At 38.4% G+C, this 14493-nt stretch overlaps 1 protein-coding gene across 1 annotated transcript in view; it reads right to left on the reverse strand.

Moving 5' to 3' along the window:
• Positions 1-14493, reverse strand: part of htr2cl1 (5-hydroxytryptamine (serotonin) receptor 2C, G protein-coupled-like 1) — a 377534-nt gene that overhangs the window by 28815 nt on the left and 334226 nt on the right. The window contains exon 5 of the mRNA XM_037976347.1: positions 10177-10377. Coding sequence (XP_037832275.1) covers positions 10177-10377 — 201 coding nt within the window. The remainder of the gene's footprint in view (positions 1-10176; positions 10378-14493) is intronic.

Raw genomic sequence — 14493 nt, forward strand, 5'->3', positions numbered from 1 at the left:
AGAAATCCTGTTATCAGAAACCCAAATATGTAAGGAACCTCCACTTCAGTAGGTACACAGTCTTCTACTCCTGCCAGGAATCCACCGTATACCCAGCGAGACATATCCCGAGACTGGACTCTCCTTCACCCAATCGAGAAAATTGTATCAATTGCGTTGAGAAACCAGCTGATCAGATCCATATTCCTTAAATTTTTGGAAAATATGTATAAAGAGGCTTTGAAAAAGAAAGCAGGGGAGGGGGGGGGGGCAGTTCAGGAGACAGAGAAGCAGAGAGAAAAGAAACACATCCGCCTTCCACCAGGAGCAGGAAAAAAAAGGGTGAGGGTTGGAATGTAGATGAAGCAGTAAATCAAGAGTTTTGCCTTTCAGCTTAACTCTTTCTGTACGACGACTGACCTAAGCCCTGAAGACCTCCTTCTTCATCTTGACAGCCTCCATCACTGCAGGTTTCCACCAGCGGGTCCTTCTGTTTCTGCTGCGACAGGTGCCAATGACCTTCAGGCCACAGCTCCTGGAAGCTACATCTTTAGTAGAGAGCCTGAACATGGCCCATTTGGATTCAATGTCCCTGACTTCCCTCATGTCATATGAAAAACTCCCAAATGGGTGAACTGAAGATCTCATGAACAAGGGCCTCTACCAGATGTTTCCCAGTTCACCCTCACTACTTGTTTGTGTTTATGAGGTCTGTCCAGCAGTCTCCCCTGCCACCAGATTCAACTTACCACTAGGTAGTGATCAGTTAATAGCTCTGCCCCTCTCTTTACCCGAGTGTCCAAAACATTGGGCTGCAGGTCTGATGACACAATTACAGTACAAAATCGATCATCAACCTTTGGCTTAAGGTGGCCTAGTGCCACATACACAGACCATCCTATGCTCGAACATGGTGTTTGTTATGGACAACTCATGCCTAGCACAGAACACCAACAACAGAACACCAGTTGGGTTCAGATCAGGGAGGCCTTATCTGAACCTGATCACCCCTTTCCAGATAACTGTCATTGTCCACATGGGCATTGGAGTCACCCAGGTGAACAACAGAATCCCTAGATGGCACCCCTTCCAGGACACCATTCAGAGACTACATGAAAGTTGGGTAATATGAACTGCTTTTTGGAGCATAAGCACAGTCAGAACCTTCCCTTCCAGCAGCTTACTGTGTATATGGTGCACTATCTTCACCAAACCTAGTGTTTCACAAGCCTTGTCACCCAATAGTGACTCATATTCCTGTGGTACAATGTCAAACATCAGGCTGTGTTCTTTGCCTTTAATTCTCACTTTAAGGCTGCATCAACCTTTTGTGTCAATCGGCTGGTCTTTGTGAGCTTTAAATGGTTTACGATTTGGATGAATATGCGGTTTTGCCTTCCTCACCTTGATGTCAAACTCATTCACCAAATTAGACTTTGCACCTGTATCCAACTTGAAAGTGATGACAGCTCCATTGACAAGCATTGACTCTGTCTATTTATCCTGCTCCACTATGTCCATACTTGTCCTCTTCTTCTCTGTAGATGGCAGTTCATCCTGTGTCACTATGCCCAGAAAGAATATGTCAAAAAGAGCAGATTCTTTAACAGTCTGTACTTCTTCACCTTGGTTTTTATTTTTGAAGAAAAATTGCTTTGCAAAGTGATTGTAGCCTTTACACTTGTTACAGACTTTTCCATATGCTGGACATTGTTTAGGTTTATATCTAGTCCTACACCTCTTACAGTTATAAGTCTCTGTGTCTTTGTAACCTTCAGCATGTGTTGATCTGACTTTCTGTGTCTTGGTAGACACAGTGGCCATCACTGCAATGTCTTCTCTTGCTGTTTCACCAAATATTTTGACATGTTGCAAGGCTAGTTCACTAGCATGGCAAATCTTTACAGCATCAGGTAGAATTAGTTCTCTTTCTCTCAGCAATCTTTCTTGCAATTTCTTGTCCATGATTCCATACACAATCTGGTCATGGATCATTGAATCATGCAACACTCCAAAGTTACAAGTTCTGGCTTTAATCTTTAAATCTGTCAAAAAAAAAACGCAACAAAAAACATCAAAGGTCTCTGCTGGTTGTTGAACATGTGAGCAAAACACATAGTGTTAAAAGTCTAATTTTTCTTGAGTGAACAATGTTCATCAAACTTTTGCACATCAATGTCAAACTTATCTTTGTCTGCCGTTGCTGTAGACAAATGTGTTGTAGACCTGTGCTGCCAGTGGTCTTTCATCAGTAAAGAGCAATGCTATCTTCCTGGCATCTTGGTTAGCTGTCCAGGACAAGGGCTTGCAGATACAGCAGAAAGTGTTGCTTAAAATTGCTCCACTCATAGTAAACATTTTCAGTCCAGTTCACAGGATCAAGCAGCTTCATACATTCTATGACTGCTGATGCTGAATCACTCCTAGTCCCATGTTTTGTTTCAGTGAAACTACATAGAACTTATCTATTTGACAAACACAGCCATGTTTTATTTCAATCACAAACCTGCCAACATGCAACCACATAGTTCTCTTTTTCATATAGGAAGAGGTAGGCAAAGGTGCAGAAACTGCTACATAGAGGATGAGAGTATAAAGACTCATATCACACCAATAACTGCAAGAAAAGGGGACATTGAATCAAAGTATGCTAATCACCTATGGCTGAAGTAAGAGAAGTGGTTGATCCAGAGTTAGCAATACTGTGTGTTAATGATAAGCTGATGGCTGCAGCATTTGGTAAAATCACATGTAAATTAAACAAATGGCTAAACAAATAAACAGCAAATAAGAATTTCAATTATCTCAAAACAATGCTCCTGAAAAGCCATTTACAACCCTGAACTGCTAACATTCATTACGATAGATACCTCAAACTATGAATTTGGAGAGGTTTTGACACAGTTGCACTTAGACAATGTGGAACATATTTTTGTTTTTGCTTCCTGCACACTGTCACCAATTCAATTCAGTTTATTTTTATAGAGTCAGAACAAAAGTTGTCCCAGGGAACTGTAAAAAAACATTCACATACATTATAATTAGCCAAATAGTAAAGGTTGTCTATCTAAGGTAGCCAATAGATTGCATTGAATCTTCATATCATTACAGTCTCCCATCCTGAACAAGCACATTGGCAGCATTGGAAAGAAAAAAAGGAAGAAACCTTCAGCAGAACCAGGCTCAGGATGAGCAGACCATTTGCTTTGATGGCTGGGGTTTGAGAGGACAGGAAAGAGACATAAACAAACATAGAATGACTGGCCCAGGAGTAGTTTCTATTGGAAGAAAGACAAAGAAAAACACATGTTTATGATATAAATAATTACAGTAGAGTAAGTAAAGACAGCAGCAGAGTGAGGAAATGTGGTCTATTTGTCCTCCAGCAATCAAAGCCTATAGCAGCATAACTAAGGGACAGCTCTGGAAACCCAAGCCAACCCCAACTATAGGATTTAAAAAAAGGAAAGTCAGCTGAACCAGCTGAAAGGAAATACATCACTATAGAAAGAGAAGCTCTTGCTTGTCCATGGGCAGTTGATAGATGGAGGACATATGTGCAGGGATGCAGATTCATATGCAGAACTGATGATCAAGCCCTCACAACTCTTCCAAGCACTAAAGGGATGAATAGAGCTGGCATAAGAATTGCACGCTGGTCAGCCAGACTGATATGTTTCCAGCACAACAGGAAGTACAAACCAGGAAGTGAGAACATCATGGCGGACAGATACTAAACAGGACTTTATCTCAGACATACAGTAGCAGAAATCTCTCTCCTCCTGACTGCACTCTCACTTGCAGATTTTAAAGCTAAATGTGAAGACTGTCCTGAAATTACAAAACTGTGACAAATCAGTCCCTCAGGACGGCCTAAAGTGAAGAAACCCATTCCAGAGAAAGTCAAATTTTACTTCCTTGTATGTAATGAACTGGCTACAGAAAAACAACTGATATTCAGAAGAAATTGTCTTGCAGTTCCCAAGTCTCTGCAAGAAAAGGTTTTGCTCCTGGCTTATGAATGACACCAGGGTGTGGTTGGCACCAAACAGCACCTCAGAAAACTTTACTTGTAGCCACATATGGACAATTTGGTTGACTCAGTCCTATCACCATTTGTCAGGCATGTGACAAAACAACTAATGTTTCACCTGCCCCAACACATTGCTGTTAACATTGTAGGTCCATTTGAACATAGAACTTATGACTTCAAGTTTGCCATCACTCTTGTTGATTATTTCAAAAAATGTCCTGAAATAGCAGTTTCTCCTAATGCTACAACAAACACCATCATGGAATTCTAATTTCTAATTTTGCACGTGAAGGAAACCCTTGCACCATCACAAATGATGATGAACCACAATTTATATTGTCTGCTTTTGCTGATTTCATGAGTGAACGTGGGGTTAGGCACATCAGAACAAGTGTATACTATCCTCAAGCAAACAGATGTGTGGAACACTTCAATAGAGTGCTGAAATACTTAATTTACACAGCACAAGCTAAACAATGACCTTGGAAGCCTACAGTTACTGAAATACTTCACAACTACAGGGCTTCACCTCATGCCACAACAAGACAGGTTTTCTTTACTGTAGTGTAGAACTACTGAGGCATCAAGCACACAATGGAACTAATCTTAATGTACTTTTTCACGTTATGTTTTAAATGCAACTTACATCAGTCTCCAGTGTGAACAGTGAACAGTTTCCAGTTCCCGAAATGACCTGCATGCCCAGAAGAAGCTATGACATCACACTCCGCATGCAGAGTTTACAGAAGTAAATATGAACGCATATGTGTGTTGGTTTTGAAGTTTCTATCCAGTCAGGGCTATCTGTACATCTAAATGGTAAAAGATAAAAGTAGACTAAGAAGAGCACAAATGTTAATGATGACCTTTTTTTGAACTGTGGCTGCTACCTCTGTTCAGAGGTATGCGTGGATGCAGAGTCAGAACCAAGAGTGGTAAGACTTTGACGTGAGGGACCTCCATCCTTTCATCCAACCTAAAAGTTGTATGAAATGCGACATTAATGTTCACACTGCAGTCGCTTTGAAAAACATCGGCTATGTATCCAATTTACTGAAAAGACCTAGGTCGGATATATATATATATATAATAGGATTTGTCACATTCACACTGCCATGAAAAAAATCTGACACATCACATAGGGGCAAAGAAAAAAAAAAAAAATAGAATCGGGTTGCATTTGCCTGCAGTGTGAGCGTAGCCTAAGACTCAATGAGAGCATAAGTCTTTTGGAGAAACATTGTACAATGTGCATCAATAATTTATCCTTATTCTGGTTCATGAAATATTGCAAGGAGTTTGCAATATTGCAATAAAAACACTGTTGCAACAAGGTCAGGCGATGCTATGATTCACTCAGGCAGTTTGTATCTGTGTATGAGTGTGTTCATGTAAGTGTGTATGGTAAGACCTAACAGCCCCTGAACTTCAAAGGGCAATAACATCAGGGGAGGTCTGAGGTCAACGAGAGGGAGGGACAGCTGTGAGAAAAGTTTTAAAAGTCATCTGATCCCTAGACACTCTGCTTAGAAAAAGTGGACATGCACACAAACCTACTTAAGAAATTGATCTTTTCACTTGATTATTCAGCAGAAAATATCACAAGGGAGGACAGAAGGAATGGATTCATGGGTGGCTCTGTGGATACATGCTTCAAAAGTTTGAAACAAAAATGTTTTTTCTCTCAGCAGCTGCTTGTCATTTTACTCTCCAAATTGATCAGTCTTGAGCTCATATCACCACTAAATATTCACTGAGACTGAGCAACATGTCTTTCCTGCTCCACCTTTACCACTCCATTTTCAAGAACTATTTGCTCTTCCTCTGCATCATATTTACAAATCAAATAGTAACAGTATGAATTCCATTTTTTACTGTGGGAAAAGGACAAACCTTCAGGAAAAATCAAACATAAGATAAATATAAAAAATCAAGCTGCCAAAATGATTCTAAATTAACACATTTCTAAAGCATTTGCAAACTGTTCTTTATGGAAAAAACACATGAACTGCACATGGTGAAATCCTGTTTTCTTACATAAAAAATATCTTAAAATTGAAGGCCTAGTTTTTCTTGAAGGAATGCATATTACTGCCTTTCATGGCAGAATTTTAGACTAAGATCATATTATATTAAGAAAAGATGGAGTTGTCGCCATTTTTGTTAAACCTTGAAAATGAAGCCTAGGCGTAAGTCCAGACTGGAAGACCTGCTTCAGCCCCACCTGCATCTAATCGCTGCGTCGAGCACCTCCACTCCAGCCCATGGGCATCAGACCGCGCCTCCATCTCAGCCCATGGGCATCAGACCGCGCCTCCATCTCAGCCCATGGGCATCAGACCGCGCCTCCATCTCAGCCCATCGGCATCTGACCGCGAGCAAGCCTTCGTTCAAAAGGACCTCCATCATGGCCCTATTCGTTCACCAGCCGAACTTCAACCCACCTCCACCCCTTCTCCACCCCTAGTTTCCCAGCTCCCTCAAGCTTCCTTCCCCTTTTCGACCTCCACCACCAGTGGCCGGCCCGGGGAAGACGCCTCTAATGCTCAACCTGAGCTTCTCCTCAAAGCGCCATTGCTATTGTCGGCACTCGCGTCTTCCGCCGAGGTCCGAGCGCCAAATATCTTATGTCATTCATGTCAAATAAAACCATTTCATTGCAGCTTCTCTTTGTCGTGAGTTTCTCCAGGTTGAAATTACATTACACCCAATCTCATGCAACATTGCAATATCACTATATTTTGTGTGATTTTACATGATTTATTAGTGCATGGAGTATCCGTTGTAAATGACTGTTAGTTGCTACCAAACAAGTTCAGTCCATAGGCGTAAATCCTGGGGTGTCGGGGGGGTCCAGACCCCCCCAATCTTGGGGAAGTGTAGATTTGTTCCCCCAAATAATTCAATGAAGGAAACTGTGTATTCAAACAAAATAAGTATACAAAGGCAAAAAAAGAGAGAAATCCGCCATTAATCTAAGTAAAACAAAGGAATTTTGGAAGCATCCACAATCCATATTTTGGAAGCTTATTTTGAGCATGCATTAGGATATATTTTATAAAATTTACCTGAATGATCCTGCATGAACAGGGCATAGGAAATGACCAAAAATAAGAATGTGATGTGCCCCTCTGCCTTGTTTTGGACAGAAACTGTTTATATGAGTGGCACAAAGGATTTAAGACAATTTATTAGAACTGATTGTTTTGTCTAAAAAACACCTAAGAAATTGCCAGCATTTTAAGTGTATATATACACTTTCTTCATTAAAATGCTGACAATTTCGTTGTTTGCTCAATTTGTTCATGGGTTTATGAATATTACTGATTATATTTGCATTCTAAGTTGTAAAACATTTCATTAAGTATGTTTGTGGTTTTTACCGTGAAAAAACTAAGAATTTTCCACTCGGATTTTATGTTTTTTGTGTGATTTTAGGTCTGTTGTGTTAATACAGTAGGTCAAAAGTAAAATATTACTTGAAATTCATACTTAGGAGGTTGTGCTGAAAAAAAATGACTCCAAACATGGCAGGTTAAACCACTTTTAGGATGAAATATGAAGGGAATTTAAAATAGTCCAAAAACGTCCAGTTTCACCCTAGACCCCAGAGGGTTAATGTCAAGCTCGGTGGAGACGTAGACGAACCCAGAATGCAGACTCATTCTTAAAATGAAAAAACTAATTTATTAAATAAAGAACATAAGCAAAACAAAATCTGACGTGGCAGCAACTCAAACATAACAAAAATCTAAGAACGTGGCAAGGCAAGGCATCAAGAAAACAAAGCACAATGAGCGGAAACAGACAACGAACAAACAATGAACCGACAGAGTGTGGAAGTGATGACCGGGTAATTAAACACTGGGAATAATTAGGAGAAGTGGAAACAGGTGGAATGAGTAGCAATTACCGGCAGGTGAAGGTGGGTATGGCAGGAGACCGAGTGAGTGACAACAGGGGAGGAGTGAATGCTGACAACAACACAAACCAGAAAAACCATACTGAAACAATAACTAAAACCGCAACAAAATAATAAAGAAAACAAAACTGAAAAACACAAAAATCCAAATCCTCACAGTTAATAGCTAATTTTGATTTACGTAGTGTAACACATCAGCTTATCAGATTCCAGCATTTTAGTCGAAGCAAGCTGGCAAATATCTCGATCATATTTAGCTCCCTAAGAGTTTGAATTGGGGGCGGGGGGCGTATTTTTAATAAATGCCTTAATTCATAAGAAAATTACTGACACTATTGTACTGATTAATATTACTATTAGGACTACTAAATACATGCCATTTAAATCATTATTATTACTGATTATTCTGTATAGTATATGCATGCAGTTTGGATAAGCTTAAGAAATTTTCTTGTTTAATGTCCCCCCAAATCATGAGATGAGATTTACGCCCTTGAGCTCAGTATCTGTAAAATTAAATTATAGCCATTTTTGTAAAGGTTAAGGTCGAGTAGTTGTAGTAGTGATCTTGAATTGGGTTGATTTAAAAAAACAGTTGTAAATATACATCCTGTGATTACTTTTTGAATACTTTTTTAATAAAATACATCCATTGGTTCATGGGATGAATTTCTAACAGATAAACAGGGTTAACCCCAACAGTCAATGCCAAAGTTTTTAGCAGATGTGTTGCACTCAAATAAATTGTTGGAGACAATGCTCAGCCACTTTGCCACATAATTTTAGCTCAACATTTGTAAACTTGGCTGAGTTATGGACAATATTTTGATTTCTAAAATCAGTTGGCTGTGGTGACCATATTGAATTGAGTTGAATCCGTAAGTTAATCACTTGTTGAGCTATGTTCATTGATTATATTTGGAAAATTTAATTACAATCTCTTTAGTGATTCATAAGATATTTTGCCAGCAGTATAGAGAAACAAAGACAAGCAATAGTGCACACAGACATATATACTATTGCTCGGCCTTATAGACAATAATAACATGCGAGATACGTTAAACACATGTGAAAAAACATGTTTCCTGTGTGAATCTGGAACAATAAACATACAGTTGACATGTGGAATACCCCATTTCCCCAAGGAAAAAAAGTCATTTAAGATGTGAAACCATTTCCCATTGTTATTTCGAAACAGTGCCAACATGTTCAAGTGATCGTATGTAATCACATTTTTCCAGAAAGTAAATACTTGTAGCTTTTATGTGAGCTGTATTTTGTGTTCTATAAAGTAGAGCGATAAACCATCTACAATCCTTTACGCCTGTTTTATGTCACAGAGAAACTCTACACTGTTAGTTTTTTTAATCAGTTAATGTGTCCAGACGAACAGAAGAAATTATAGTTTCCCAATGTGATGCTATTGAGCAGAACATCATAAGCGTCTTCAAAATAAAACCCTTCTACCTTCAGACAATAATCATGCAAATGCATACATTATTGATTCTGTTTAATCTGCAGCATTAAGTCCCTGACAAGAATCCTAATTTACTAAATGCTAATTAACCCTTTGTTGGCTTAGACTAGTGATACAAATAGCGAACTCTGGTCCAGATCCAGACCAAAATAAAGTTTTATCTGAACCCAGATCAATTGTTAAAATTTAAATGGTTATTTTAGAATACAAATAATTTTTAATTTGCACATGTTTTACTGTATTCACAGCAATTTATTTTAGGCAGCAAAGACTTACTAGCATTTGGTATTTCATTTTAAGTGGCTTAGGTATTCCAGCATTTTCAGTAATTTACTTCAAGCTTCTCAGCTTCAATCCACTGAAATTTATTTAGGCAGCACAGATTTTGCTCTACGTATAATTCATTTTATTTGGTAAAGCTTTTCACAGCTTTTTAAATCATTTTAGGTAGTGCAGCTTTTCTTGCATTTATGGCAATTCATTGCAGGCAGCACAACTTTTCTAGCATCTACGGTATTTAATTTTAGGTAGTACAGTTTTTCTGACATTTAAGGTAATTTCTATGCCTGGTCTGCAGTTTCCCTTTGCTCCCCTTTGCAGTGAGAACCTGCCAGCCAGAAACATACAAGCCAGAAAAAAAACAGTAATGATGAGTGAAGAACGCTGTCATGCACATTCACAAGCACTGGTTTAGACTCTTTAAACTTGCAAATGTGTGCAGAATCACTTTGACACAGTAAATGTCTAATATAAGTATGTGCTGACCTATAGATATAGTCCAGACAGCAGCAATCTTCATCATGGCTTTGGTTCTGGAATTAAAGCGGCTGTGCTCAATAGGATTACGAATGGCAACGTATCGATCCAGAGAAATGGCGCACAGGTGCATGATGGAAGCCGTGGAGAACAACACATCCAGATAGATCCAGATTGGGCATAGGGCACCGGGTAGAGGCCAGGCATAGTCTGAAAAAACAACCAGAAAAAGAGATTGTTATGCAGTCTGGAGAGTTTACAACAAGCTAATGAAAATTTTGATTTGTGGCAATTTTTGTTGAAAACTGCAGTAGATCCTACTGACTTTGAAAGCCGCTATCTCATTACACTGAGTCTGATCTGAGGGTCTCACTAAGTGGATCTCATCAAGGTAAACAGACTGTTAGGGCTGAAGATGCTGCAGGGAGAGGCTGATGAAACTTTATTTTAATAGAGTTCATCAAAAGCAGAAAGAACCGCATATTTACTATGCAATAAATTTATTAGTTGCACCAAGTAACCAGACAGCATTGATATGTTTTATTATTTGACTAATATGATTAGGGTCATTAGATAAAGTCAAAGTCAAATTTATTTATATAGCACTTTTCAGCAACAGGGCAGTACAAAGTGCTGTACAACATGCAAAGTCATAAAACACACACAACGATATCATAAATATAGAGCTAAACATATCTAAAACATGAGACACTACAAAGGACTAAGTCGTACTAAAGATAAACCAAAGATAAGTTGAGGAGAATCAAACTACAATATAACATGAACTAAACCAGAGTTTAAAAACCTCAGCCAAACAGAAGCCAGGAAAACACACACCCAATATAAAGTTACATAAAAATACAGAGTAAAACTTATCTAAAACTAATTATACTAAAAATAAACTAAAAATAAAAATAAGCTGAGGAAAATCAAACTAGGATATAATGACAGTGAACATAAACTAGACTAGGATAAAAAAAAAAACTCAGTTAATGAGATATGATAAAAACTGAATTATAGATACCAAAGACTAACTGTGGGTACCGATGGCCAGCTAAGAGTTAAAAACATTTTAATAGTTTAATAAAAGGTCTACGTGGTAAAAACTAAGATAAGTAAAATAAAGGTACTGTAAGGCAAACTAAGAGTACCAAAAGCCAGCTAACAGATACATTTTAATAGAAACAAGATAAACAACTTAGATAAAGCAGTAAATAAAAAAGTAAATAAAATGAAAAAACAGATAAGATCAATGTGGGTCAGCTTTAAGGAAAGACAGCAGTAAATAGAAAAGTCCTCAGATTCGATTGAAAACAGCTAAGAGTTTCAGCAGACCTGCAGCTTACAAGGAGTTTGTTCCACATTTTAGTAGCATAAAAGCTGAAAGCTGCCTCTCCATGTTTAGTTCTGACCCTGGGAACAGAAAGCAGGCCTGTCCCTACTGACCTGAGGGCTCTGGGAGGTTCATAGCAGACCAGCATATCAAAAATGTATTTTGGTCCTAAACCGTTCAGTGCTTTGTAGACCAATAATAGTATTTTAAAATCAATTCTTTGACAGACGGGTAGCCAGTGCAGTGATCTAAGAACTGAGGTTATATGATCCCTTTTCTTGGTCCTTGTGAGGACTCGAGCAGCAGCATTCTGAATTAACTGCAGCTGCAGTGTCATCCATGGTAGTGAAACTGAATGTGAAATTTGCAAAAGATGTCACCAAGAGAGAGAAGGTAAACAATAAACAACAGGATTTCCAGGACAGAGCCCTGGGGAACACCTGAGGTGATGAGAACAGAATGAGACATGAAAGATTTTAACTGAACAAACTGAGTGCAACCAGAAAGATATGAATGGAACCAATTGAGAAGTGCATTTACAATGCCAAGAGAGGAAAGTCTGTCCAGAAGGATGTCATGTGAAATCGTATCAAACGCCACAGTCAGATCAAGCAGAAAGAGTATGGATAATAAACCCGAAGCAGCAGCAAGGAGAAGATCATTGTTAATTTTAAGGAGTGCGGTTTTAGTGCTATGAAGTGGACAAAAACTATAACTATAAATTATTACAGGACAAATGAGCTTGAAGTTGAGCAAAAACAATTTTTTCAAGAATTTTTTAAATGAATGGAAGATTTGAAATGGGTCAAAAATTACTGAGATTATTGGGATCTAAACCAGGTTTTTTTAGTATAGGGGTAACAGCAGCTGTTTTGAGGGCAGGGGGGACAACACCAGTGATCAAAGGGGACAGCAAAGGAATGGTTACTTTAACAAGAATAGTTGGAAGAGGATCTTATTGACAGGTTGAAGATTTTGATTTTTGAAATAATTTGGAGATGTCATTAATTGAGGGGAGAGTGAAGACNGAGATCCAGTAATACTAGGACTGTAATCTTACTGTCATCTGTATTCATCCGAATGTCGTTGCAGATTTTAACAAGAGTGGTCTTAGTGCTATGATGTGGTCGAAAACCAGACTGAAAGACACCAAAACAGTTGTTCAATGTCAAGAAGTGACAAAGTTGTAGGAAGACAGCTTTTTCAATGATTTTACTCAAAAAGGGAAGGTTTGATATAGGCCTGTAGTTACTTAATAGTGAGATGTCAAGGTTGTTCTTTTTTAAGAGTGGCTTAATGACGGCCGTTTTGAGGGCATGTGGGAAAACACCTGAGACCAGAAACATATTTACAATCTGTAGAAGTTTCATGGCCATACAATTTGAGACATTTTTGAAAAACTTCGTCAGCAGAGTGTTAAGGCAATAGGTGGTGGATTTCAGATGGTGTATAATATCATCCAGGATTTTTTAGTTTATGGGGTAATATTGTGTCATGGTATTGGAATCAGGATGAGGTGGACACAGTGATAACACACATTCTGTACTTGAGGAATTTACTGATTGTCTAATTTTCTGAATTTTTTCTACGAAGAAATAAGCAAACCAAACATGGACAAGTATAAAATAGAAGCTTAAGTACAGATAATTAGATTGCCAGAAGGGCCCAGAATGAATGTGAAACTGACATTTAGACTGTTTAAAAAAAAAAAAAGACTTATTTTATATCTCTGTGCAGCTGAGTCACTGTGCATGCTCATAAGCAGCATCTGTCCAGACAATGCAAAAATTACTAAACCAACTCATTTACCAAATGAAAGAACGAAAGAGTGATTTAGTAAAGTGACATAAAGATGGGCAGAGGTTCTGCAGTCTGTGAAAAACTGCATCTAAAAACAGTGGAACAATTTCAGAATAATGTTCCTCAACATAAAATTGGGAAGACTTTGAATATCTCATCAAAAAACGGGGGCGGTACCGCCCCCTGGGGGGCGTTGAGAGGATGACAGGGGGCACTGGCAGCAATATTTTCCAAAAGGGGGCATTGATATTCTTTTGGGGGGCATTTGCTTGAAGGTAAAGTTTACACCAAAGTTTCACAACAATATCAGTTTAAACTTTGAACTACTTGCAAAAATACTGTGGCCTAAAACATTAAAACCAGCACAGAACTGCAGCTGTATCGATGGTGTTTCTCTTCGGCGCAGATCCGTGCTGCCTTCAGGAGAACGGGACATCAGGATCGTTTTCATTTGAATCGTGTTGTCATCTGATGACAGAGAGCTATAGATGGAGAGGCAGAAAACTGAAGAGGCAGAAGGATAAAGATTTTGTAGCAATGAAAATAGCTTTTCAAAGTGGTTGAAAGACAGCAGGAAGGTGTCAAGAGGAGGCCTGGAAATGTTCAGGTTACCACTGTTTACTGATCAGTATTTACAATAGAACACAGCATGACATGAAAAATAAAGGAACTTGGTCGTGGTATTTTGTTGTTCAGACAGTAATCATTTGTTGAACTTGATGGTGAATCATAAAGCAGATAAATTACAAAAGTTGGGAGTTTAAATGTCTCCTCTGGGATATAACTCTACAGAGCTGTTCTGAATAATCTGATAAGTCTGATCAGATGAAGCGTCCGATCAGTAACTGATATCCAACAAGGATATCATTTAAAATTAAGATTTTATGTTTTTATATGTGATTTTACTGCTGTATTTTTTTAAACCTCTTGAACACAAAGTTCATGTCACTAAGCTGTGAGGATGGAGGGAAAGAATCAGGACAGACAGGAAGGAGACAGGTTGGTCCAATATGAGCTGGAAGTGTATGAACAGCCACTTAACACCAGGTGATTCATTTAAAAATATTATTTATATTAAAAAAGTGCATTAGCAAGATGTGTAATTTATTTAAAGCTATTAAATAATACTTGTTTGACCATATGACTTAGAGAAGAACACGGAGAAGGAATGAAGGAGACAGACATGAGGTCAG

Source organism: Kryptolebias marmoratus, linkage group LG7, assembly GCF_001649575.2.
Source record: "Kryptolebias marmoratus isolate JLee-2015 linkage group LG7, ASM164957v2, whole genome shotgun sequence".
Classification (NCBI taxonomy): Eukaryota; Metazoa; Chordata; class Actinopteri; order Cyprinodontiformes; family Rivulidae; genus Kryptolebias; species Kryptolebias marmoratus.